Source organism: Mauremys mutica, chromosome 7 (assembly GCF_020497125.1).
Source record: "Mauremys mutica isolate MM-2020 ecotype Southern chromosome 7, ASM2049712v1, whole genome shotgun sequence".
Taxonomy (NCBI): Eukaryota; Metazoa; Chordata; order Testudines; family Geoemydidae; genus Mauremys; species Mauremys mutica.
The window spans coordinates 57,357,196-57,384,369 of record NC_059078.1 but is presented as its reverse complement, the minus strand read 5'-3'; the positions used below and the strand labels follow the sequence as shown (position 1 = coordinate 57,384,369).

Below are 27,174 nucleotides of genomic sequence, written 5' to 3'. Positions count from 1 at the left end.
ATGGCTGAGGCGCTTTCCCCAGCCCTGAGGGAGTGACCGACAGAGGAGCGCTCAGGTATATTTTTTGGAAGTTTAGAGTCCTGGCATGCAAAGCTGTTGCACCTGGCCCTGGCAGCAGGTGGCATTCGGCCTACACTCCCCCATCTCACACACTTGAGCATCAGGCCAGCTAGCTTTGGAGCAGTGCTGCATTGGTTGTGATGTGGTCCCTTCCAAAGCAGGCTGCTCACCAAAGCCAGCTGGCAGCCCCCACTGGTAAGGGGAGCCAGGGTAACTTTTCTACAAGTGTTCCCCGACCACTTTAGCTGAGTCGCATATTTTGGGAACTAGATTCTGCATATTGATCCTGAGCAGCAGAGTCAGGGGTGCTCAACCTCAGCCCTGGGTCTTTTACTTGAGAGAGAGTTTGCTCTTCATGTGGGTTTCACAGAATTGCAAGGCATGAACCAATTCAGGCCCCTCAGGAAGGCTGGCGCGAGGGCTGTGGTTTCTGGTGCCTCTGGCCCTAACCAAAGCTGAAAGGAGCAGTCGGTGGGGAAAGGGAAGGAATAGTTTACAATCTGTATTTCCCTTTTACTGGGCTTTTTTAATGCTGTTTGGGGGCTGATGTAACCCACACTCTCGTTCCGCTAACAATAGAGAAAAGCACTGTAGTAGGCGTAAGGCAGTGGATTGGCACCCAGGAGATCTATGTTCCATCCTGACTGCCACAGCGGCTCCGTGTGACCCTGGGCAAGTCATTTAATCCCTGTGTGTCTCTGATCCCCATCCCTAAAAGACCCAGAATAAGCCTTTGGCTGGCTCAGCCAGCAAGCCTGGCCACTCTTTGGAGCAGGCCCCTCTCCCATTGTGTGTGTGAAGTCCAGCGCGAGATGGGGCCGCATCTCAGTTGGTGCCTCTAGCTCCTACTTTCATGCAAATATTTCAGATCCCAACTCGGCTCCCCCAGGCATTAAATAAGCCAGTGGAAAAGTGAACACAAAGGCCTGAACTACACATACTGGATCCTGGGACCTGCCCAGCTGTGAAAAGTGATGGCCAAGCCAGGCCAGCCGTGCCCTGGAGCCAGCATGGGGCGTTCCCTCCAGGCCACTTACTAAGGTGCTCTGAGCAGTCTGACCTATGGGCTTACAGTGATGGTCTTCCCTGGAGAAGCTCTTCCACAGCCCAGCACCCCTTATTGTCAGGGATTCCCCCAATATTAAGCTTAATTTTTCCCTTTTTCCCATAGACCCTAGAGTAAAGGCCAAGTGTCCCATGAACCAACCCCCTCCCTCCAAGCATTTGCAGGCTGGTCACAGCATTTAGTGCCTTTCCTTCTAAGTCAGGGTACCCATGTTTATGCTAATAATCTAATAACTGGCTTTTTCCAGGTGGCGATCTCAAGAAATTTTCATCATTATCTCTGTTTACAGATGGGGAAAGTGAGGCAAAGAGCGGCAAAGTGACTTGCCAAAGGTCACCCAGCAGGCCAGGAATAGAACCCCAGTTTTTTGGAGTCCAAGTCTAGTGTTATAGCCACTGGGCAACACTGCCTCTAATAAACTGTTTCCATTATGGTCTTCGTTGGCTGATAGCGTGGCAGGGGCCAAGGGTTTACAGCTGCCTGGCTGCGCATCTCCACTCGTGGGCCCCCACACCGCTGGCCGTACTACAGCGTCCCCACACAGGGAGCGCACGTCCCACTCCGAAAGAAGGGTGCCTGCCTTCCCAAAGAGTAGGGGGCCGCATGTGAACCCCAAAGGCCCAGAACGCACTAATCCCGCTGTAGATCACATCATGTCTGCAGGCGAGGGTTGTGTGTGTGTGCATGGTGGAGGCGAGATTGTTAGGCAGTATTTGTTTGTAAAGCCACTTGCTCGCAGGATAATACTTGCACTAACTTCTATTGAAGTAGCAGTGTGAGTCCTTGCAAAGTCCTTTCCCAAAGTGTCTTTGAAGCCAAGAACCCATTGAAAGGAAGAAAGGCCTGGAGAGGGGATTAGTTTGTTCAGCAGCTGTGAATTTCAGTGGGAGGCTGATGAACTCCAAAGTCTTTGTTTAAATTTTTTGTAAGCAGCTCGGCTGGAGTGAGAGACCCACACAGAGGCCGCCGCCTAAGACAAGAAGGAATCCGAGCGGCGGGGAGTTGAAAACGCCCCACAAGGACTTTTCCCAAACACTTTCGGAAAAGGTGTTGTGTGGAGAACGGCAGGGATTAGCATGTGAAATGGGGTTTCCATTGACTCCGGGCAAGGGAGGGGAAAGGGGCTGGCTTGGGGAGTTATTAGCATTTGGTTCCCGTCTGTGCCTGCCCGTTAAGAGGTTGGGCCTGGAAGGCAGCTGTTTGTGTGTCATCTGGGCAGAGGTGACCACCTGGGAAGCCGAATGTAAATATTTCTCCTCGAAGGAATGCACCTTCATTAAAACGCAATGAATACGGGGAAGCATCCAATACTGCGGCACAATGGTCTGCTGCCTTTGCCGCTGGGGCTTCTTGTGCCCGCCTCGCTCCTGGCCTGCTGCGTGGGTCAGTGCCCTGTGCAGCTGCTGGGCTGGCGTTTCGTTCCACAGAAAGGGGCAGGCGGAGGGGGCTGGACCCCCCGGCTGTGGCGCTCCCAGCAGGCCGCCTGCTCGGCCTTGGTGGGGAGGGGGAGATGGGGCTGCCCCTCGCCAACAGGTGTCACTGTGCTGAATGGCCGTCGCTGGGGAAGGCCAGAGCCTGGAGGCACCAATTGTGTGGGGAATAATACAGCCAGTGAAAGAGGGGTCCAGTTCCCTGTGGACTTGGCCTTGGTGCATTCCAAGGCAAGGGGGGAGGGGGGCGTAGCAGCTCTCACAGCGCCCCATTCTCCCCTCGCTGGTGGAGCAGCAGAGGAAATGGAGAGAGAGCTCCTGGCCAGGAGTGGGGAAAGCAGCCCTTTGGGGCTTGCAGACATCTGGGCTAGTCCTGAACCCTCCAGCTCCTTTGGGTGCACCTATGCAGCCCGCAGCAGCGAACCTCCGTCCCCAGACTCGGGCTCGCGGGGCTCGGGCTCCCGTGTTAAAAATTGCTGTGTAGATGCTGCTGCCAGGTGTTCAGGCGCTGACCCCACCCTCCCCAAGGCCTGAGAGCCTGAGCCGCGCGGTCAGCACAGTTGGTTTAACACGGCAGCCCGAGTCTGTCGTCCCAGGCTTGGGGCCTTGCTGCCGCAGGCTGTATGGCCATCCCCGCAGGGGCCAGGAGCGCGGCTGCTAAGGAGAGTGAGGCTGGAGCATGGGCTGCTAATGCAGAGCAATGACGCTACGGCAAAGTGGGCAGGGGCCCTGCATATAAACGGGGCTGGGAAGGAGGTCAACATATACTGGTGGTGCTGGGAGGAATCCAGGGCATTGTCTAAGGCTTTGGAATGGGAAATGCACAGGCCCAGGTGCTCAGCTGGTGGCAGTGGCCAGGGTTCATTGAGCTGAGTGGGATGATGGCCACTGACACCAGCTCAGAGGCTGGCCCAAGGCATTTACTCTGTGAGCTAACACCCCGGTGGGGGAGGGGAGCCATGGTGAAGGGGGCTGGAGGGTCCCAAACCAGAAGGGCCTACTGTGATCATCTAGTCTGGCCTCCTATATGATGCCGGCCATAAATGGAGGCCCAGGGAGGTTGCTTTGTCACACAGGGAGTCTGGGGCAGAGCCAGTACCTGACCTGCTCTCCTGGGTCTGCTGGCCAGGCTTCCAGTCCAGCCAGGGCCTAAACCAGTGACCACGCTTGTCTCGTGACTCTTGGCTAGCAGAGGCCTGGGATGGGTTTGAAGCAGTCACTGGGCACTGAGGGTTACCACCTGGCTGGTATTTGACTGGCTTAGCTGGGTTTTTTATGGATTTGCCAGTGGCCAGAAAAATAATTTAATTTGCCGGGGGGATGGGGGTGTTACATGGGTCTAAAGATTTGCATTATTACCACAATACAGGGGGTAGCTAATAATAAAAGCTTCATGTCCAGCTAAAGATGCTGCCGTGTTCCCACTGCCACCATTTAAGTGATAATGGATCAAAACGGTTGAACATACAGCAGCTGTCTGCCCACCCACATGCAAGTGCACCACGCATGTGAGAGAAAGGGTTTGCGTCTCAATCTTATCTATGTGTGTTCTCTGGCTAGACACTGTCAGTGGCTGTTGAAGAGGGGGTTGCAGAGTTGCCTTATGGCTGGGGGTTGGGGTGGGCTTGCTTTGGATGGGGGGCAGGGGGGTGCCATTTTTTTTTGCATTTTCAAAGGTGATATCCCTCGGCTCTGACCATCTATATGCTACAGTCTCAGCCTCCAAACCAGACAGCCACGGGCGGGGGGGGGGGCATGGTGGAAGCCATTTGGATACCACAGTGAGGGGCATGCTATAGATCTGAAGATTAGGTCAGGCTTTGAGTGGGAGGGACCCTGCATGGTACTGGAGGGGAGTACATGGGGTGTTTGCCCATCTCTGTGAATGGGGCCGTCTGATGGAGTGAAAGCAGCTTCCTGGGGTGCTGCCTGCCTGCAGTGTGTAGGAGAGAGACAGCCCAGGACTTCGCTGCCCCTGGCTCCCATGGCTCAGAGGCACTCTTGCTTCTTCGCATATTGGGCCTAAGCCCAAGGTCTTGCTGCTGTGTGCTTATCGCTGCAGGGTGCTATTGACCAGGACGGGTGTTCCCTCCGAGTTTCTGAGAAATTATATTCTCCAGTTCCCTCCCCAGAACAATGCCTCATGGGGCTGCTGTCGCGAGGTGGTTGCATTTGTGATGGCCGAGCGCTGCCCATGGCTGGTCTAGGATACCCTGGGGCCCCTCCCACTGAGAGGAGGCACCTAACGAGCAAAGGCGGTGTTGCCAGTTCTGAAATGCATCCGTGCTGGGCTCCAGGTACAGATCCGGGAGCAAAACGAACCCTCCTCCTCACCCAGCCAGCCCATCACAGTCCACCTTGCTCTGCCCCCCTCGCCTCTTTCTCTGAGACGGAAGCTGGACCTTGCAGTCTGGCTTGAAGAGCAGCAGGCCCGGGGTGTCGACACCGAGGCCCTCCCACTGGAACTGTTTCGGGGTGTGGGGAAGGGAGGGGTTCGAGCCACTTGAGCAGCCTCGCCTGCCCCTTGGACACATTGACTCTCCTTCGCTGTCAGCAGTGTGGGAGGCAGCTGCCCAACGGGATTGAATCCGAGAGACACTTGCACATGCAGACACACCCATGAGAGCTCACTAACAATAGTGGCAAAGCTGCAACAGCCTAGGCAGTGGCATGCATGTGCTAGACAGCCGGGTCCATACCTAGTGTCTGGGGCAGGCCTGTACGTGGGCGGCTAGCCTGTCACGCTGCTCGTGCTGGGGCGGCTGCACCGCCAGCGTTATTCAAGCGAGCTGTACCAAAGCTAACTCGGGTATGTGCACACACGCTGCAGTCACACCGCGGATTGCTCTGTAGCCCCACCCTGAGAGATCACTGGGAGCAAAACCGCACCAGTCTCCAGGTCTCAGGCTGGGTTGCCTGGGAGCCAGGAACGCTGGCTATTGGCCAAGATGCATTGGCACAACCTTCTTAATGACCTTCCCTCAAAACAGTGAGTTGAGACAGGACCATAGAGGGTGAGATTGTCCGTCTTACAGGTGGTTTCCTATGCCGAGGCCTGACCATTGCTTGAAGAGAGGCTGTCCCATGACATCCCATCGCACAGCATTGGCAATCTCCTCCAATACCAGACCCAGTTCCTTTCTACTGGCCTTCCCCAGGCACTGAGGACATTGAGCCAATTCCCAGGCTGCAGCTCAAAGCTCCCTCAGCGTCTCCAGAGCTCAGTGCGTGAGTCCAGCTGCAACTCACACCGGGAAGACTCGGTGTTTGTTTGGCCCCCGCTACCCCAGGGAATACTGCTGCCACGGAGACAGAGCTTGATCTGGATCCAAGTGATCTCTTCTGAGGTTGCGTGGACACTCACGGCACGACCTGTAAGCAGCTGGAGGCAGCCTAGGTTGCTCACCCCTGGCAGGGTCTGTCCATTGCTGCTTGGCAGGTGCTGCGTTGGAGGCAAAGGACCCATTTCATGCCTCCCGCTCAGCCATGTGCCCAGTTTTCAGTGTCTAAGCCACAGATGGCACAGGAGTTCATCTGCTCTTGCCACCTCCCATGGCAGCTGTTCCAGGCCATCTGTCTGTTGCGCTAGCTTGAGAAGCTGACACCGGGGAAAAGGCTAATTAGGGACTATCATAAGGCTACACAACAGGGAATGGTGACATCATCCAGGCAGCTGCACCATGATCTTCCCTGGCGTCTCCCACAGCCCAGCCAGGGCTGCTGCCCTCAGAGGGTGGATGATAGAAGGGTCTCCCCAGTTCCATGAGGAAACATATTCCTGGAGTCAGCCAGTTCCAGGCAGGGGTAACCCTACCTGTCCATTGCCCAGCCCAGCCCCCGAACCTCATTCTGCACCTGGGCAGCTCTAGGAGCTGAATGTGACAGACGTGCGCTAGCAAGTTAGCCCCAAAGAATCCTCATCTGCACTCTCCTAGGTTTCCCAGATCAGGGATTTGCGGGAGCGGGGGCTACCTGAAATAAGCTGGAGGGATTCCGTTGGTTTGCAAGTGTCCCTACCACAAGCCATGCCCATCAGCACTGGGCACTAATCCCCACCACCCATGCACACACACATGCGGCACAGGGGAGCCTGGAACTGGAGCCTGAACTAGAAGAGGACTGAGAGACATTGGCAGGGTAGTGAGGAAGTGTCTTTACTCTCAGACAGCTTCCCAATGGCCCCCACATGTGAAATGAGTTGTCAGGCCTCAGTCTGGATCCCTGTGTAATCACCTCGCAAATACCAGCAACGTCTGGCTTGCTGACAACAGAGGTCACAGCCTAACTTCTCATCCTCTCCAGGGCAGGGCTGAGGGACGGGGTGGAGCAGTACGGAGGAAGCTTGTCCACCTGCTGCTCATGTTATCCGCTGAGCAGGGCCAGACAGGGGACTTTGGTCTCCAGAGCTCTAATCACCCAATTAACTATACAGCTGCTAGTGAAAGAAGAGAACCCAACGACTTAGACACACCAGTATTTTGCAAGCACTTGGCTACTGATTTATTGCATTGACTATTGGTTTACAAACATGGCTACAGGAGAGGGGTACTGGCCAGCAATTTATCTAGGCTGGCTCCTGATCAGTCTACAAGAGATTTCAAACAGCGGCCACTGCAGCAGAACAGGCGACAAAGGCACAGCCCTGCGGGAAAGCGTTCAATCGCGGTGCCGGTGCAGTGAACTCCCACGTCCCGCGGCTGACAGAGCGTATCTCACCCCCTGGCTAGGACCAGAGACATATCAGCCAACTCTTTACAATGCACACTCTGCCTGCAGCATATATACAATCAGTGTCAAGGCAAATTGTTATGTATACATCACAGTCACTGTGCAATAAATTAAACATCAAAGTGCTCAACTGTCCTATTTACACCACCATTAAATAGTTACCACCGGTGTTCTCAGCCTAGGGGGAAGGGGTTAGTAGTTAGTGTGAGGCATAAGAGTGCTTGGCAATTGCGGGGGGAGGGGGAGGGGGTGCTCGTCTGCTCAAACCCTCCTTTGAAGAGCCTTGGGAAGACGCGGTGGGGCTGGAGAGCGGCAGTCGAGGAGCCTCCGTGGGGCAGCATGTGAGAGCCGACGGCGGGAGGAACACCCCCGGCGTGGCGGGGAGCCCTGATGCAGTGTGAGCATGAGAGCGTGAGTCATGGGATCCCTGGCTGGACGCAGCCAGACAGCAGCTGATTAGGCAGGTCAAATGGCACCCTGGAATCTCACCCCGCTAAGGCGCTTACTTACACTGCGGTGCACTGTAAGGAATGGCAGAGCTGAGCCAAGGGGGAGGGGCGAAGCAGGGGCCTTTCTCACCCGGGGCTGGCTGCACCCCTTCTCTCTCCCTTCACCCCTCATGGGAGAGGCAGTGGGGTTTTTTAAAATGCCTCTGACTGTTGAGAGTCCTGCACAGGGAATATTAAACAAGGCCCGCAGACAGTTGCCGAGCCCCGATGTGCAGTCGCCGAGCCTGCGGTGCTGCTGCCCAAACCCAGCACTGGCGGCTTGACTGGCTCAAAGTTTGCAGGACTGCTCCCCAGGCCCAGCTTTGATTGCCGCTCTCTCTAGTCTAGTAGTCTGGTGCACAGACCTGGCAAGCTTTGGGCGCTAAGGCTCCCTGATGCCAACCTTGTGTTTGCCCCGGGACACAGACTGGAACAGCAATGTTTCCATCTGGTGTTAACTAGCTAGTTCTTGGTGTTGCTACTGTAAATCCAGAGTCACCCCTGCCACGCGGCAGGCCGGAGGGGTGTGGCTCTGGATTTAGGGGTGCAAATCCCAGCTGGCTTTGTCTATGCTGGGGGTGTGGGCCACAGATTGCTGGAGGTGAGGTCCACTTCCCAGTGCAGGCAAGGCCCTGCCAGCAGCAGCCTATGGCCTGCCATAGTCACCAGAGGCACCGTTTCAAGCACCAGCTGGACAGTGGCCAAGAGCCGACACCTTCCTTGGGGCTGTGCTGGGGAACAGAACAGAGCCAGGACAGAATGCTGCGGGGGGGCAGGAAACGGGGCACCAGGATGGCATTAAGGTTTCCTCTTGAGCTTGCGAGTGGCCCTGCCGCCCCCACTCCGTTCCCGCTTCTCCTTGCGGACGCAGAAGTACTTGGTGACCCTCTTGCGGCACTGCTCGCACCGCACAGCGCAGCACCAGTGGAACTTGCAGTTGCAGCTGGACACCATCTCGGCCCGCCTCTCCTCCACGGCCAGCCCACAGTCCCCGCACAGCCGCCGGCAGCTCCGCTTCTCCCACCGACTCAGGGCCTTGCCCCGCTTGAGGCACTCCCGGCCCTCGGTCCCCAGCAGCCCCAGGGTCTTGTTCTCCAGGCAGTAGTCGGGGGAGTCTTCCAAGTGGACCAGCTCCTTCTTGGAGATGGAGCTGAAGGTCTCAGCGATGGCCCCCCGGCTGGCCGCACTGTTGCCCACCCCTTGCAACAGATCCACTTTCAGGGCTTTGTGGTACTTCTCCTTCAGGTACGTGCCCACCTCCCGGAATTCAGGCAGCTGCAGCCAGCAAGTCTGGGTGGTGCAGCTGCCTGACACGCCGTGGCACTTGCAGGTCCGCTTCATGGTCCCCTTCACTGCCTAGGAGACAGAGAGGATGTAACAGCCCGTCAGCCAGGACACTCCGGCATCCCCGGAGCCACCGCACTCAGCGGCAGCTGCCAGGAGAGCTTGCCATGGGCCCTTTTCTAGTGAAAGGGGCTTTGTCAAGATAAAATCATGGCGTAAACCCTCCACACATTTACCCATGTCTCCACCCAGTGTCTGAATGGAGTGATTTGCAGTGCGCGTGTGTGTACATGCGCAAACCCTCCCCATCCAGCCAGCAGATGATTAAGACCAAAAGGATTTGCAAAACCAAATGCAGAATTCAACTGTTGCTGTTGCTGCTGCACGTTTTATGGTGACAATTCAGCACTTCCTGCAGTGCAGCCAGTTAAAATGCACCTAGCAACACGTTTTCTAACAGGATGAGTTTCCCAGCTAGCCTGGACCAGGTTCCCTCTACAGCTAGCAAGTGGGGTTTGCCTGCTAGCGCTGCACTAGGCTGCTGTGTTTGGGTTGCAAACATGACAGGGCAGAGAGCCAAGCTGAATGGATCTGTGTTTGTAAACTCCTTTCCCTCTCCTCTGTTTAAAGGCTAGACCTCAATTACTTGACAATCCTTTCTGAACCACAGAAGGGTTCCCTACACTTTGCTGCTGTTCCTACACATTGCTGCTGCTTCCAGAAAGGAAGCTCCCCCTCCAGCTTTCCTCAGTAGAGCTTCTCCGGAATAGGGGGCTATTTTCAGTGTCCACAGCTACACTGGGCCCTAATCCTTTAACTTCATCCACTGACTACACCGTGGTGCCATGCAGACGAAGTGCCAGGATCAGGTCCCTAATCAGCACCCTTCTTCCCTTTCCTCCAGGCTGTCAGCGCCTTGTCCCAAGAGACGGTTGTGTGCCAGTTACTGAACTCTCTCACCCTCTGGGGAGCGCCCAGAGGCCCCAGTGGGGAAACTCATCCTGTTAGAAAACGTGTTGCTAGGTGCATTTTAACCAGCCTGATGCTAGCCACCTTGCAGCGCCCAGTGTAGACACAGGCGAGTTGGGGTTAAAAACATGTTAGCTGGGTGGTGGGGAGCTGTCCTTGGGGTTCCCCACCAGCCGTCAACACCTTTTTGAAGCACAGCTGTCCTCCACTAAAGGCCAAATCCTGGCTCACCTCATGTTAGTCGAGACATGGTAGTGCCCCAACTCCTAACACAGCAGGTACAATCTGACCTGCCTGAAGCCAATGGGAAGTTTGCCATTGATGTCAGTGGGTCCAGGATTTCATGCAGTGTGTTTTCCCAGGATAGAAAAGGCCAGAGGAGGGAGAGAGATGCTGCCCAAAGGGGCTGGGAGTTGCCTAGGGATGACTTGGATTGTACTGGCACCTTCAGGGACAAAAGAGTGCAGTAACGTGGCTTAGTATATAACTCAGAGGCACACGAGCCACTCATCAGCCAGGGCAGACATTGAGCCTTTGCTCCTGGGGAGACTGGCTCTTTAGACCTGCAGAATCATTGCACATGCCGTCCCAGCCATCAGTTGCCAGCGATCACCAGTGAGACTGAACTGCACTGGTGCAATGCCCTGCGTGGCCTGGAAAAACACTAGAGCTCAACAGAGGTGCAGCTACCTTGAGCACTGGCATCTGACAGTGGAGCAGGGGCTATTTCCAGCTGCACGCTCAGGTCCCAGCTGCAATCCCTTCATCTGCCTTTCTCCGGGGCAGCTGATCACTATCACAGTGAGAGGCTGGGTACCAGAGGGCCCAGGGAAAACCCTCGCTTCCCAAGGGCCTGTTGGCGAGAAGAGGGCTCACCTTCCGGCCAGCTTCGTTGTTGTGCAGGTTCATGGCTGCTCTGGCATCCTGTCCCGTCTCCAGGGCATCCACAAACTGCTTGGAAATGGCCTCCCCAAAGCCCACATTGTCGCTGCAGCCGCCCCACAGCCAGCCTTGTCCCCCTGTGGAAAGACAAGAGATGGGCATTTCCAGGGGCCTCCCACATGGCAGCCCCTGCCTGCCCAGCCCCGGGAGGTAAAGCATGGCACAGGTCCCTGGGTGAGATGGCTCTGCCAGGGGATGGGGAGCAGCTGGGGTGCCACCTCCGGGGTACGGCCTGGTCACACTTCCAGATTCTCTCCTCTCACAGCCTCACACCATTTTCATCCAGGTTTGGACACTAAGTGAGCTGGAGAGAGATCTCCCTAGGGAAAACATCCGCGAGCACCGGGGGTTGTGCTGGCCTTGGCTAGCCCAGGAATTGGAAGCTGTTAGCTAACACACGTAAACAGCCTAATGTAGATGCCACCTCGAGCCTTTAACAAGTGTTAAATCCTTGCAACTGGCCCAGTTAAGGCACACTGCCAGAGGAGTAAAGAGTGGGGTCCCCGAGGGGCTTGCACTGGGACTTGTGCTGTTCAACATACTCACAAATGATCTGCCAAAAGGGGTACATAGTGAGGTGGCAAAGTTTGCACATGATACAAAATTACTCATGATAGTTAAGTCAAAGCAGACTGCGAAGAGTTACAAAGGGAGCTCTCAAAACTGGGTGACTGGGCAACACAATGGCAGATGAAATTCAATAATAAATGCAAAGTAGTGCATATGGCAAAATATAATCCCAACTATACATATAAAATGATGGTACCTAAATTAGCTGTTCCCACTCAAGAAAGAGATCTTGGGCTCATTTTCAGGACTCTGGAAGCACTATGTTTCCAGAGCCCTGCAAATTTAAAATAATCCTTCTCACTGTGCCTCTATCATCCTGAACTCATTCCCCAGCTTCAAAAGACTTAAAAATTATCTCCAGTCATCAGTGGGACAGACACAACTGAACAATGTAGCTGTCCTTAACGTGCATCCAGACAATACCAGGGAACCTAGATGTAAATAAGATTGCTGACAGTTTTAAGGTGACCAGATTTCCTGATTTTATAGGGACAGTCCCGATTTTGGGGTCTTTTTCTTATATAGGCTCCTATTACCCCCCACCCCTTGTCCCCATTCTTCACACTTGCTGTCTGGTCTCCCTAGACAATTTCATCCAGAAAGCTACAGTGAGACATAATGTCTTTAAACTGGGACATTAGTGAGGACAGCTTGTAGGTGATTGCAATGATTTTAATATACTGCAATTCATGATACTGTAATTATGTAGGTTTCAGAGTAGCAGCCGTGTTAGTCTGTATCCGCAAAAAAAACAGGAGTACTTGTGGCACCTTAAAGACTAACAAATTTATTGTAAGTGAGCTTTAGCTCACGAAAGCTCATGCTACAATAAATTTGTTAGTCTTTAAGGTGCCACAAGTACTCCTGTTTTTTTTGTAATTATGTAGTTCATAACAATTGAATCATTATTAAACAGTAAAGATACCAATGAGAGACACATTTAGTAACTAGAATATGAAAGAAGTGTATAAATATGCTGAAAATAGCCTCCCCCCAAACTGGCAGGGGTCTCTGCCCCCCAGCACACACACACCTTTTGAAAAGCACCCTCTGGCAAAACCAAAACTCAGCACTTATGCTGCTGGGTCTACACTAGGCTGTTAGTGTGGGAGCTAACACTTTCCAAACCCTAGCCTAGACAGGCCCATATCTCCTCAGAATGGTTGGGGGCAGGGCCGGCTTTAGGAAGTGCGGGGCCCAATTCGAACATTTTTGGCGGGGCCCCGGCAGGGATGACTAAAAAAAAAAAACATGTAAAAAAAAGCCTTTCATTTCTTAGCAACCGGTTCCCTGTAAAAAGTTCTGCTTTAAGGGATGTGCCACAGTATGTATTTTTTGTACCAATAGGGTTACCATACGTCCGTATTTTAAAAAATTCCTCCCGGATGGCGATTTAAGAACCAAAAAGCTGGACATGTCTGGGAAAATACAGATGTACGTTAACCAGACCTAAAGTTCTTTTTTAAAAAGATGAGCCTGAACTAGAACTGAGCTCCGTTTCATGTGTGTGGATCCCTGCCACTCCCTGGGGGTGTGCTAGGATGTCCAGATGTCCAGATTTTATAGGGACAGTCCCGATTTGGGGTTCTTTTTCTTATATAGGCTCCTGTTATCCCCCACCCCTGTTCCAATTTTTCACATTTGCTCTCTGGACACCCTAGGGTGTGCCCATGTGTGGGTCCCAGCTGCTCCCTGCCCCCCCTCATTGAAGCAGGGTTACTGCCCTGGGAACTGCAGGGCAGCAGTGGACATGGGGCTGGCTGGAGGCAGGGCAGGGGCTGACTGGAGGTAGGGTCTGGCTGCAAGCAGGGCAAGGGGTGTGGGGCTGGCTGGAGGCAGGGGTGTGTGGGGTGGGCTGACTGGCTTCAGGTAGGGCTGCAGGGGGGTGTGGCAAGGGTTGGCAGCGCTGGACACAGAGGAGTGCGGGACTGGCTGGCTTCAGGCAGGGGCGTGCGGCAGGGGTTGTCTGGAGACAGGGCAGGAGGTGCGGGGCTGGTGCGGGCAGGGGCTGGCTGCAGGCAGGGCAGGGAGTGCGGCGCTGGGTGCAGGCAGGGGGTGCGGGTACAGGGGGTACCGCCCACCCTGTACGGTAAGTGCCTCCTCCTCCCTCCCCCACCAGGGTAGCAGCAGCAGCAGCCCGGGGTTCAGGGGCTATTTAAAGGGCCTGGGGCTCCCCTGCTTCTACAGCCCCGGCCCTTTAAATAGCCACGGGAGCCTTGGCAAAGCAGTGGGGTTCCAGGGGCTATTTAAAGGGCTGGGGCAGTAGAAGCAAGGGGAGCCCCAGACTTTTTAAATAGCCCCCAGAGCTCTAGCAGTGGGGCTCTGGTGGCAATTTAAAGGGCCTGAGGCTCCAGTCCCTGCTGGGAGCCCCAGGCCCTTTAAATTGCCCCCTGGGGAAGCTGGGCCACCCCGGTACAGCGCACTGTCAGGGCTTGTGTGCGGGGCCCTCTTAGGCGCGGGGCCCGATTCGGGGGAATTGGTTGAATTGGCCTAAAGCCGGCCCTGGTTGGGGGTCTCGAGTCCTGCAGGGGAGAGCACAGCCTGAACGCCCAGCTAGGTGGTCAGAGCAGAGGCGTCAGGCTTCCTCAGCACAGAGCGCCGCATCCTACTATGAATTGTGGTTGTGATATAAACGTAGGCATCAGGCTCCCCTCAGTACACAGCGTCTCTCCCACCAATCCCTGGGGCACAAAGACCAAGGGCAGACCAGGGTTTATATGCAGTAACTAAACTTGTCATTATTCCTCATTCAGCGTCATACTGTCTCATTCAGCCTCACGCAGTGGGGAAATATGTTCCCCTTCGGGACCGCTGCTACTTCAGCCCTTCATTTCACTTCCTTCAGCCCCCTTTCTGCTTCTTCCCCTTTCTCCCTCTGACTCTGCAATGGGGTGTCTACCCCACACAGGGGCTCTCAGGAGCGGGAGAGCAATCAGCCCACCTTGCTGCACCTGGAGGGGTGTCAGGCTGGATTTGATATTAGACCCAGCTGGGGAGGAGCTGGGGTTTCTTCATAAAAGAAGCCAGTGGACTCTAGGAAAAGGTTTGGTCCAGGGCAGGCCCTTAGGAGACAGGAGCTCACTCTCCCTGGGAAGGCAGATTGAAGAAGGCCACAGGGATGGAATTAATCCCGTGGTGGGCCCTGGAAAGGGGGCCGGGTGCACAGAGGCAGTCCTTGGGGTCGGCTTCCAGCACAGAAAGAAGGAGCCAAGGGAGAAGCCAGAGGCCCAGGCACCAGAGGAGAGGCAGTGTTAAGCACAGGTGGCAGGGAACTGGCACATGTGGCTTGGTGGCCCAGGCAAACGCAGCCTGTCTGAAGGAGCAGAGATAGCTGCTTACTGCAGGGTACCTGGGCTGGAACCCAGAGCAGAGAGTGGGGCTAGAGCAACCATCTAAGATGTGCTAGAGGAACATGGCCAGTGATGCCACAACCACTGCCAGGCGGTGCTCCAGCAGTGACTCAACTCCTCTAGAGCATCCCTCCTCATCTCTTTGCCCTGCAGTAATCCTGAGGCCCAGCTCCAAAAGCACAGCCCCCTACTCTCACCTGAACTAACAGAGAATCTCCATGAGTGGTCCTGGGGCTATGACATGTAAGCGAGCAGCGCTGAGTCCATCCATCAGGGGCAATGGTGCACAGTAATGCTAGCCAGCTCATTACAATAATAAGCAGGAGTTATTCACAGATCAGGCTGTCCCAGGGTTATCTCTGTCTGAACCCCACCTGGGATTGATCACAATGTTACCAGTAAGTGGGATCTATGTGTGGTACATAGTCTGGAGACACCCTGCTAAGCAATCAGTAACGAGAAACTATTGAAAGTGGTGTGACTATCTGCTGCCTTTTAACTGTTTGGCTTTTTAAAAACAGAATGCACTTGAATAAACAGTAGAAACCCCATGTACAGAGAAATCCTGCTCTGAAAAGGATTCAGAAATGCTTCCTGACTCAGCCAGTCTGCACCCTGTGTGTGTTTGGGATCACATCTGCTGACTTCAGTGAGTAGGATGACTGTACGTGACTCCCATCAGCCCTCCACAGCCAGCACATCTAAGAGGGAGGGAGCTGGAGTCATCCCAGCTGGGGCTTGATTACTAAGCTCCACCCAGTTACAGCTGGCCAAACCCTCTGAAGACAATCAGCTTGCACAGGTGCCACTGAGCCCACAATTGGCCTGCAGAGCCTTTTTGATAGGGGGTGTGTGGGAGCTGGAGAGAGCCCAGCTTGAAAAAACCCTGTTGTGCTTGTAAACAAGCCCCTGTGAGCTGGAGTCCCTGCGAGTGCTAATAACCACAGGACCACACGTTTTATGTAGCGCAGAGTCGCACTTCCACAGCCTCCCGGATACACACGCTGGGAGGCTGGAGTCGGGTGTGGAAGGGAAGGTGCCTCTTGGGAAAGTTCCATAGTCTCTGACTAAGGGCTCAGATTTGTGGCCATTCAGCGTCGGGTGATCAGCAGCCCTATGGTTTGTGTGGCATTTTGAGACTGTTTTGGCTGGAAGGTTCTTAATGAATGGAAAGGATTCCCATCAGCTGCCAGGCTGGGGACCAACCGGGGCACTCAGGAAACAGATGGGCTCCTCTCAGCTCAGTGCAGAATGGTGTGTGTGTCTCGCTGGTGTGATTCACTCCCCCTGCGCTCTCATGCTGTGATCCCCCCAAAATCCCTATGGAACTGCCTGGCTTCTACTGTGATGATCTCCCCTGGGTCCTTTGAGTGACTCTCCCACAGGGTTTTCCCACTGCACTTTCTAAATAATGCCACAAAGTGCACAATAACGGTCACAATTAATGCAGCAAATAACATGGACGTTGAGGAATCCATGTTGATCCAAGGTGCATGTAACAGGGTTGAGTTGCAATGTACAGAGAGAGATGGCGAACTGCAGGAGTGAGAAAGTCCAGAATAAAAGGAGAGAGGAGGATAACTAGAGCTGGTCAGAATTTTTCCCATGGAAAATTTTGAGTTTTGAGCAAAAAAAATCAAAAACTGAAATATTTTATTCTGAAATGCCACTGCAGTGCCTCATTGGAACTGTAGTTCAAGAGCCTCACATGCCCATTCTTCTCTATGATCTGGGCTCTCTGGTGGGACTACATCTCCCATGATGCAGCACTCTCCCCTCTTGATGAGGAGAAGCCACGTATCATGGTAGTCACATGGCATAATGCATCATGGGAGACAAAGTTTATCTGAGGACCCTGGTCCATAGAGAAGAATGGGAACATGATGCTTCCAAACTACAACTCCTATGAGATATTGTGGTGGCATTTAGACTAGACATATTTTGGTTTTTGGCTGAAAATTGAAAGGATTTTTACGTTTTCAGGCATTCAATTTTTTCGACAAGAAGTTGAACTTTTCCATGGAAAGCAGACATTTTCTTTGCAAAAAACAAATTTTGCCAATTCTCCATCAAAAAACATTTTCAGTGTAAATTTTTTAACAAGCCCTAATAACAATAATTCAGCTCCAAGCATTAATATCCTACATGCTCTGACACTGACTTGCTGAGTGATTTCCGGCAACCCCTTCAGCCAGAAGTTTCAAAAGTGGCCACTGAAATTTGAGTACCTCAATTTCCAGATGTCAGTTGTCCTGAAGGCTGGCCATCCTACCACCCCACCAGCTCCACCCCAACATACTGAAAAATCTGTGGCCACTTTTAAATCTATTGGCCAAACTGGCAATGACTGGGCTGCCATGGTGAGTGTGTGAGGTGTCTGTGTCTGAGAGTTTGTGACTGGTTAGACTTGTGGAACTTGATTCTCTCCTCATTTTTACACTGGTCTTGCTCCATTGTCTTCAATGAAGTTATTCCTGATTTACACCAGTGTATGTGAGGAGAAAATCAGGTCCGTGTGTGCATGTTTGTTTCTTTTGAGGGAATTAAGAAAATTAAGCAAGGGTTGGGCAATGCTATAAATTCAGGGCTAGCTCCTGGGCTGGTCTGAATTGACTTGGCTCCATTGACTTCCACAGAACTACATCAGCTTGCACCAGGTGAGGATTCAGCCCTGGAACACTTTCTTTCTGGAGCCTTTTTGCCACTAGGGGACCAAGGGAAGGAGCTGTTTCTCCAGGCTCAAGGGGAGAAGTGGAGAGACACCCAGTATGATAGAGGGTGAGACACGCAAATCACAGCTGATCTGCTTCTTACCGAGCTGTCCGTTGCGGGAGTCATCACAGCCACAATTGTCGAAGTCCCCAAGGCTGCAGTTCCTCGTCAGCGTGTACATGACGCCCGCCGAGCTGATGGCATGGACAAAGGCTGTCTCTCGGTTTGCTGCCAGGCACAAACACACGGGGAGGGGAAGCGCTAAAGGTTTCACAATGGGCTGCGTGGAGCAGAGCCAGCTCCTGCCGTAGGGGAAGAGAAGATTCCAAGCGCAGGTCTCTGTGGCTGAGGCTATGTGGATTGGGTTAACCTGGTATCTTTTCACCCCTGCTTGGGGCCCTTTGGAGAGTGAAGGGCAGAATGCTGCCCTGCCTGAGCTATCCCATTGTAGACCATACGTCAGTGGATGTAGTGCTGGGAAATGTGCTGGATCAGCAGCCCTGCCATCCGTCCCCAGACAGGGTACAGCATAGGCACTGGCAGGGCGAGCCTCACCCACGTGACTGCGCCAGTATGCGTCAGCTTTGAGCTGCAGGGACTATCTCTAGGGTCGTTTCCGTGCAGAGTCATGGCCTCTGCTGGGATCAATAGCAACGGGTGACCAGTGAGGGCCCCTTGTGATGCTGGCATCAGCCCACTAGGACCTGGGCTGAAATAATCAACTCATTTCCCTGGGGCCCCAAGTGATAACGACATGTGTTCATCTCCAGGACCAGCTGGGGCAGGATTTCAGCTGGCAAGCTAGAGAAAGGCCTGCTAGCTCATTGCCAATTTCTACACACAGACCCCCAGGCTCTGGGTCTCTAGTCTGCTGCTGATCCCCCAGGGTCTGGCCCTTGAGCCTAGTGCCAATCCCCAGGAGCCAGCTCTGTAGCCCATTGCCAGTCCCCTGGGGCCTGGCAGCTGCCCCATGCAGAGGCAGTGAGCATGGGTATCTATGAGAGTCAGGTCTGGGGCAAAGGCATTTCCTGCTGGTTGCTGGGGGGTAGGTGAGGGGGGTGGAGTGGGGGAGCCATTTCCATGCTCACCCTGAGAGGCTCTGGCAGGTCCCAGCAACCCGCCCGCCCTGCAGCAGTGCTGAGGCAGGAGAGCCGCACGGGGCAGCGATTGGACCTCCGCCCTCTGGAAGCTGCACTAGGGAAGTGCCCCCGTCAGCCTGCTGGCCCCAGAACCTGATCACCAGAGCAGAGCCGTGGAGAAACCTCTCTTTAGCCAGCTCCCACATCTGCTTTCCCAGAACTCCAGCCCTGTTTTCAGTCTCTGTATCCACTCAGTGGGCCATCTCCCCATCCTATGCGTGTCTCAAGGGCAGAGGCCAGGGCTGGCTCTAGCATCTCCTCCCACAGGGGCTTTCAGCTGATTTGTCTCAGTTCCCCATCCTTGGCCAAGTGGGGGCTCAGCAGGCACGCAGCCCTGGGGGAGTGATGTTTGCCATGTCCCCGTGCTGCTGTGCCAGCCGTGGTCCAGACACACCTCCCCAGAGCAATGCCAGGGCCAGCCATGGGGGGAGCAGGGAGGACAGGGCCAGCCATGGGGAAAAGGGCCTGGGAAGGATGTGCCCAGAGAGAAAAGGGAGACAAGGAGATCCCCAGGAAAAGCAGGGACCTGTGGGCTCTAACCTGTGGCGAAGGGGTCCCATGAGCTGTAGCCAATGCTTTCCTTACCACTGCGCAGCCCGCCGTGGCTGGAGAGCTGCAGCGCTCTCTCGGGGCAGTTCCAGCGGTCCCATGCAAACTGGAACTTGCACTCCTCAATGCCGCTCTGGGCCCCGGCCGCCACGCTGCTGGAGTAGATGAGATACGCCTGCACGGGGAGGGCAGCGGGTCACAAGGAGCCACGTGTCCTCGGGCAGCTGAACCCCTGGCACAGGTGTGTCCCCCACGGGCAGGGCTTGCTGCTGCGGGCAGAGCTCCAGCACAGCCCAGCAGTACCTGGGAACCACAGCTCCGTTTCGCTCCTGGATATTCACCGAGAGGCGGCGCCCTCTGAACACAGGATCAGGAGCTAGGAACTGCACCATGCTACTCCCAGATGGGTGGGGCCATGGACCAGCCATTTAACTGCCTGGTGCCTCGGATTCCCCAGGGGTAGCCAGGGGATGATAACCCAGACCCACCTCCCAGGGAGTCGTAAGGCTAAAGAGCTGGTGGCATGACCGGGTGCTGACAGTGTGTGCAGTGCTGTGTGTTGCCTGTATTTCAGCTCTGGGGGTTATGTGGGAGGAGCTAAGCGGCAGGAAGAACCAGTAGGAGAGCCCCAAAGAAGACAGCTCTTGCCCTCTTCAGCCAAGGACAGGATGGGGTTTGCCCCCAATTGACACTTCCAGTGTTACTGAAATAGCGCCAAAAGGGATTGATGGGGAACTAACTTTCCCGTCTCCCCTGGGATCAGGGATCCTCAGAAGCAGGGGGACCAGACAGCGTTGGCTTTGCTCTGACAGAACAGCCAGATCCTCAGCCGGTGTCTAGTCCATGGAGCAACACTGATGTCCCCCAGCTGAGGATCTGTCCAACAGGATCTGGCTGCCCTGCAATGGAAGCCCAGGGTTAGCAGAACTCGAGTGAGCAGCCCCTGGGTTTGCTAACCTAGGGCTCAAGTGTCTACACTCCTTTGTAACCCCAGGTTAGCGACTGTTGAAACCTGGGTTCCAAGCTGGGGCTCCATTGTCTACACCATATTATGTGGGCCCAAGTCCAGCCACCCATATCCCAGATGTCCTAGTGCCCTCCCTAAATGTGGCCACTCTAGCCCTTTGTTCGTGGTGTAGTCATGGGCGCCAACTTCCCCTCTGCCCAGTGCCCAGTGGGTGCTCAACCCCCCCCTGCCCCCACCCCTGCACCGCCTTTTCCTGCCCCTGCACTACCCTCGCCCCACCCCATTCCACCCCTTCCCCAAAGTCCCTTTCCCACCCCCAGGGGCGGCTCCAGGCCCCAGCACACTAAGCGCGTGCTTGGGGCGGCAAGCCGCGGGGGGCGCTCTGCCGGCGCCGCAAGGGCAGCAGGCAGGCTGCCTTCAGCGGCTTGCCTGCAGAGGGTCCGCTGGTCCTGCGGCTTCGGAGGGCCTCCCGCAGGCATGCCAGCTTTCCACCTCCCCTCCCCCAAGTCCCTGCCCTTACCCTGCCTCTTCTCCACCTCCTCCCCTGAGCATGCTGCGTCCTCGCTCCTCCTGGAAAGTCCTAAGCGCTGGCAAACAGCTGTTAGGCGGCAGGGGGGCAGGAAGCACTGGGAGAGAGGAGGAGGAGCAGGGACGCGGCGCACTGTCACGGGGAGAAGGAGGCAAGGAGGGAGAAGCTTGGCTGCCGGTGGGTGCGGAGCACCTCTTAATTTTTCCCTGTGGGTGCTCCAGCCCTGGAGCACCTATAGGTGCAGTGTTGGAAAACTTGACTGCCTGGAGCACAAAGGAAGACAGCCTGTGGGATAGTTTTGGCAGAATCCCAGAGCACATGTCCAGTGGGGCTGTGTCCACGCTGCACAGCAATAGGGCTTGAACCCTGGGTCCTGGCTTGACTCAGGCTTGGACCCTGGGTCTGAGGGTTAGCACAATGTGTGTGTGGATGGAAGAGGGGTTAGTGTTTGAACCCTGGGTTTCCGTGGCAGTGTAGACATATCCAGAAAGACAGCCTGACATAATCTGCAGTCATTAGTGCCATGGGGCCTAGTGGATAGAGCACAGCACTGGGACTCAGAAGACCTGGCTTCTATTCCCAGCAGGGTGCTACATGATCTTGGGCAAGTCACATCCCCCTCCCTGTGCCTCAGTTTCCCTCTGTGTAAAATTAGGGATCATGATACCGACCTCCTTTGTAACGTGCTTCGAGATCTGCAGACGAAAAGAGCTAGGTATTATTGTAACTTGCGACGTGCAAAGTGGGTGTCAAAATGCAGACATTCAGCGCGTGGCAGAGGTGTAAATGATCACACTGCCATACTTTGCATGAGGGATCCGGGCTGGGATGGCTCTGCTCACGCTGGTGTCAAAGGCCTGATTCTCCCTAGCCTCATTTACATCCATGCAAAGCGAGTGTGAAATGCTACCTGTTGTGTGAGCGAGTGGAGGGCAGGGGTCTGGCCTAAAGGAATTATCTTCTCCACCCTCATCCATCCTCACCCCATCCCTATGCTGCTTCCGGGGCCACACGCTGAGCCTTGTGCTCAAGGCAAAGCCCTCACGTCATGCTGTTGTGATGCCGTGGGTCAGCGTGCTGTAACTCCAGTGTCACCAGGACCCATGTCCTTACAGGCCAGATTGCAACACCCTTCCTCCCAGGCTGATCTGAGCCTAAGGGACTGCCCCGCCTGAGGACGGGTGTGTCCTTGCAGGGGGCAGTGTAGTGCCCCCGCCCCCTCAGGGGGCTGTGCCTGATGTCCCTTAGCTCTCCAGGAGGGAGCCTGGCATTGCAACAGTGGACAAATGGACCCTGTCTCTGCTGCAGGGTGGGGGGAGGGGCGGGCTGTGGGAACAGCCAGCTAAGCTGGGTTATGTGGGAGCTAGAGGCCCCAGAGCTTGGTGTCAATGGGCACAGCTCTGGGATCTGGCCCCCAAGACAGACGCTGGTGTTCCCAGTGAGCAGAACCGATCACAGGCCAGAGCGCAGTGATGGGCACTGGACAAGCAGCCTCATCTCCCCCTCCCCCAAGCTTCCTCCGGCTGGCACGCTGCATGGGGAGGCCAGCGAGGCTGCTGGAGATGGAGGAAAGGAACTAGATGCCCCTGAGGGCTGAGTAGAATCCCAAGCGCAGATCAAAGGGATTTCTCTTACCTTCGGGCCGGTCATCAGGAAATTATTCACTGACCTGGAAGAGAGAGAACAGGCCCTCAGTGGCGAGGAATTAGCACAGTGCCGACCACGGGAATGCCTGGAATTCTGCGGTGCCCTCACCAGCTCAGAGCAGCATTGACCTCCCAGCCCCTCCCTCCAGGGCAGAGAAGCCCCTTCCCCCTCCTCAGAGCCCTTCCACATTGGGAAATCACCTGTTCACTGCTGGCCCATCCTGGGTGCAACAGCTGCCCCCACCCCAGAAGCTGTGACCCCCCTCACCCCTCTTCGCAGCCTGGGGCAGGGCCCTCCTCCCCCTCCTCATAATTGCCCCCCCTATAGGGCAGTGCCCCTCTCCCCTTATCACCCCATCCCACCCTCGGGCAATTCCTGCCCTCCCATCCACGCCCCCATCCTCTCTCCTTCTTGCACTGTCAGTCTTTATCCAGTCATGTGATTTCCATTTGCAGGTGTTTGCACAGCTGGTCCCAGTGGGAATGACCCTCCTGCGCGTGACAGAGCCCAGCCACTGCCCTGGGACCAGCCGCACATTCCCACTGCACAGCCCCTGGATGCTGCCCCAGCATGCTCAGGATCTGGTCCCATGTGCACTAGCGCCACCTAGCCAAACCGGAAGGTAGCGCACATCTAGCTCAGTGAGCGAACGGACAGGAAGGAGGAATTCCTGTGTTCTAGGCTCATGCCCTAACCACCTCCTTGTTACGTGGGACCCTATGACCTCTAATCTAATCCAACTTGAACCAGGGTAAGTAGTTGCAGTGTTGTCAACTTCTATATATTATTCTGAGTCTGACGCTATTTAGTGGTTGTCTTAAGGCCCCAGCTCCTGGAGGCATGAGATTATGAGAATCTCAGCTCTCCTCCTGAGACAACAGTAAGGCTCTAGCCCTTGTGGTTACAGAGAAAAGCTTGAAAACAATGGCTATGAGGCCAGAAGGCAAATAAAAATAACATCAATATATATATATTTTTAAATCATGAGCTTTTCTTTAAGCCTCTTACTGTCTTGGGCCAGACTCATGATTTTTGGAATGCTCTGGGGTGTCCTTACTGTGCTTGGGATCATTGCTCCCATTTCTAGCTGGAATGGGAATCAGACCTGATGAAAGCCCATGAGAAAATCTGTTCTCCCAGCTCATGTGGAAGGAGAAAGTAACTGAAATCTCGTAAAAACACTTTGCCCTGACACGGCTTTCATCTGACTCTCCCTGACTTGAGGCAGGCAAAGGATGTTCAGGGAAGTCCTGCCTGGCTTTTCCAAATGTAACCATCAGGCCTTTCAAGAGTCCCCCACCATTGCTCTGTTCCCTTTGCTACACCCACTCCCCCAACTTGACCTAATCTCTCTCACTCTCTCTCTCTCTATATATATAGTTACGCTGTATTTATAGCTTCTTGAGGCCCCCAACTAGGACCAGGTCCCCATTGTGCTTGGCGCTGTACGTACCCATAGTGAGAGACAGCTGCTACCCTGCAGCACTTACAGTCAAGACAGACAGGGAGTTGGAGCGGAAACAGATACGGTGCTTGCCACAGGAAATCCGGGCAGAGCCAGAAATAGAAGCCAATTGTCTTGTCCTAGCTGCTGGTGTCATAGAGTTTGAGGCCAGAAAGGCCCACTGGATGATCCAGTCTAACTTCCCATATCTCACAGGCCATCATCCCCACCCAGCACCCGCATGCTAAACCCAACAACCAAAATGAGATCAAAGTATCACAGCCCCCAGGTGCAGCTTTCTCTGCTAGCATTTCTGAATCTTCTGAACACCCAGCAAATAAAGATCTTCTTTCATTTCATCCACTGCTGCTTTAACCACATGAGCTGTGAGCCATAGGCAATGAGGGAGGTGCACCCTAGTGTAGAAGGGTCAGTCACACTCTGTCTAGTTGAGGTACCCCCATCATTGCCCCATCACTATTGTATCCAAGCAACTCACAATCAGTTTATGTAGCCTTATAACACCCCTGTGAGGCAGGGTAGAGCTGTTATCCCCATTGTGCTGATGGGGAAACTGAGGCACAGAGTGAGACTTGCCCAGGGAGTGTGTGGCTGAGCAGGAAATTGAAGCCAAGTCACCCAAGTTCCAGGCTAGCACCCTAACCACTGGCTCATCCTTCCTGTATGCTTTTGTATCTCAAGGAGTCTTTAAGAAATAACAACCTGCATGTTCTTTAGGGATAGATCAATGGAGCTACTTCACTGTGAAATAACATAGGAATTGCGAGACCAGATCAGACCAGGGGACCATCTGACAGTAGCCAGCTCCAGTCACTTCTAAAGAAGGTATAAGAAACCCTGTAATGGTCAATGATGAAATAACCTGCCCATAGGGGATGTCCCTTCCTGACCCCTGTAAATTAGAGGTTGACATATGCCCTGAAGCATGGGGGTTTACATCTCTTATACATTTTTATTGTATTTAATATAATTGTGGTTGTGCTTGTTATCCACAGAAATGTCCAATCCTTTTCTGAATCTTACTCAGTTCTGGGTTTCAGCAATACCTTGTGGTAAGGGTGCCACAGGATACAGATGCATGTATGAGAATGATCAGTATCCCTGCTACCTCAGTCTTGTCTTTGTATCTACTGAAATCTGGCATGTGTATCCTTTGGGCAGGCAATGCTCAGAGCCAGCTCTTTGCCAGAACTCTGGTTGACTGAAGGGTCCAAGGGCTGGAGTTAGTGGTTTGAACATTTTCTCCTTCCCAGAGGTGGAACGGAGAGCCTGTTCTCCCAATGGCATCCACAGATACTGGCTGCTGTCAGTCCAGGGACAGCCTATAACACAGGTGCTGCTGCTGTGGAGCTGGCTATGGTGTATTGAAAACTGTAAAAATTGTGATCTATCACTTTAAAATTAAATTCTCAGAGGTTTTCCTGATTCTGCTTGCAGGCTAGTGGGCTCTGGGAAAGCATGGGATAAGAGTCAGTTTGCAGCCAGCCAGCCTAGAGTAAGATGGGGTGAGCTGTGCCTCTCTGTTTTATGGAGCAGCCTGCTTTGTCTCTCTCTGTTTTGGGGCTCTTGTGTGTTCTTGTTCTGGATTCTAAGAAGTAAAGTAGAGTTACGTTGTAACCTTCCAGGAAGACTATTTGATGTTTTTATTTAAATTCTCTGTGTAGGCTGTGAACATAACACTGCCAATCCTCAGTAAAAAGCTAGTAGGCCCCTGCATCTAATGCCCTACTTTTGAACATGATGGGCAAGTGGAATTTGGGGATGACTGAGGCAGGAGTAGAGCTTTCAGCTCCATTGGCAGGATGGTGGTAGCAGAGTGATGGGAAGGCAGAAACACAAACCTGGCGGGTGTCCACCTGAAATGCACAAGCAGATCTCTCAGCAGTTTAGAGCAGAAGTTCCTGCTCTAATCAGATAGCAGAAGACATGGCTGGAGGCATTCATTGCTTCTAGAGGTTCAAGGGCTTCCTACCAGTAGGCTGCTCTGGAGATATACGGTAACCGCATCTCATGTTTTTGAACACTTCAGTTCCTCCCATGTCATAAGTAGAAGCGGGGGAGAGTAGGAGGCACGTCTGCCTTCCTTGCCCCAACTCCCACAGGATTAGTTATTTGGATGTGTATTACAGCTGCTTTTAGACCAAGATCAGGGCCCCCTGGTGCTAGATGCTGTGCAAACACATACCCCGAGACAGCCCTGCCCCAAAGAGCTTACAGTTCACATAAGGCAATAAAGAGAAAAAGCAATCTGCCTAGGGTCACACAGCAGCTCCGGAATAGCTCCACGAACTGAACCTCTGTCCTCAGCTGCTAATCCAACACGCTGTCCACCAGGCCACGAGAGAACAGGACCCTCAGGGAGCACGTGACACAGAGGGGGGAGTTAATGAATGGCAGAGCGCTAGAGAGGCCCCGGCAGAGAGGAAGGGAGTGACAGTACAATGGAGAGAGAGACACAAGAGAAAGTGAGAGAGGCAAAAACAATGTGAAAGCAACAGACAAAGAGATCACGAGTTAGACACTGGTGCATTCTACAGGCACAGGCTGAGCCCATGTCAGCTGTTCAGGTCGGGGGGGAATGGCTATGAAATACGGGGAGAGCGAAGAGACAGAGGGGCACAGAGACTATGTAACAGACCAATGCAAACTCATCTGTTATCCTCATGAATCAGCAGCTCCATCCGACTACCGATGACGTCAGTGGAAGACCTCATTAGGTCACTCGCAATCCACATGCCAAGGAACTGGAAATCCCAGGGCACAGCACAGCCTCCACTCGGCCTGGCCCGTGGTGGTATTTAATAATTGTGATCATCTCAGAGTGACGTGGTCTGATTCTCCTCTCCCTTAGTCTGGCAAACCAGGAACAACTCTGGGAGTCCCAGGGCCAGATCCTCAGCTGGTGCCAAGCTGCACAGTACCATTAAAGACAACAGACCTATATGCACAGTGTCTTCAGCTGAGGATCTGCATGAGGGAAAACCCTGTGGGAGTGAGAAATGAATCAGGCCCACAGCCTAAGCCTCAATGCAGACCTTACACCAGCCAAAGAAAGAGAACAAGGTGCCTCACAGGCTCAACAATTCTTACCTTATCAAAAAGACAAGCATAGATCACTATCCTTATTTCTACTGTAGAAAGACAGACCCATAGATCCGGGCCCCCTTGGGCTAGACAGTGTACAGACCCATAGTTATTGACCAGCACTGCCCCAAAGAGCTTACACTCTAAGTAGACAAAGGGGGGCAGAAAGGAAGCCTCCGTATCCTCATTTTATAG

General features: G+C 54.0%; 1 protein-coding gene across 1 annotated transcript; it reads right to left on the bottom strand.

Moving 5' to 3' along the window:
• Window positions 1-7,104: 7,104 nt before the first annotated feature.
• WNT8B (Wnt family member 8B) lies at window positions 7,105-27,071 on the bottom strand. Its single transcript, XM_045022799.1, has 6 exons — window positions 26,986-27,071; window positions 22,419-22,452; window positions 19,324-19,462; window positions 17,702-17,827; window positions 10,902-11,044; window positions 7,105-9,128 (listed from the first exon to the last, which is right to left on the bottom strand). The coding sequence occupies exons 1-6, from the start codon at window positions 27,003-27,005 to the stop codon at window positions 8,571-8,573; spliced, it is 1,020 nt and encodes a 339-aa protein (XP_044878734.1). The 5' UTR covers window positions 27,006-27,071; the 3' UTR covers window positions 7,105-8,570.
• Window positions 27,072-27,174: the final 103 nt, after the last annotated feature.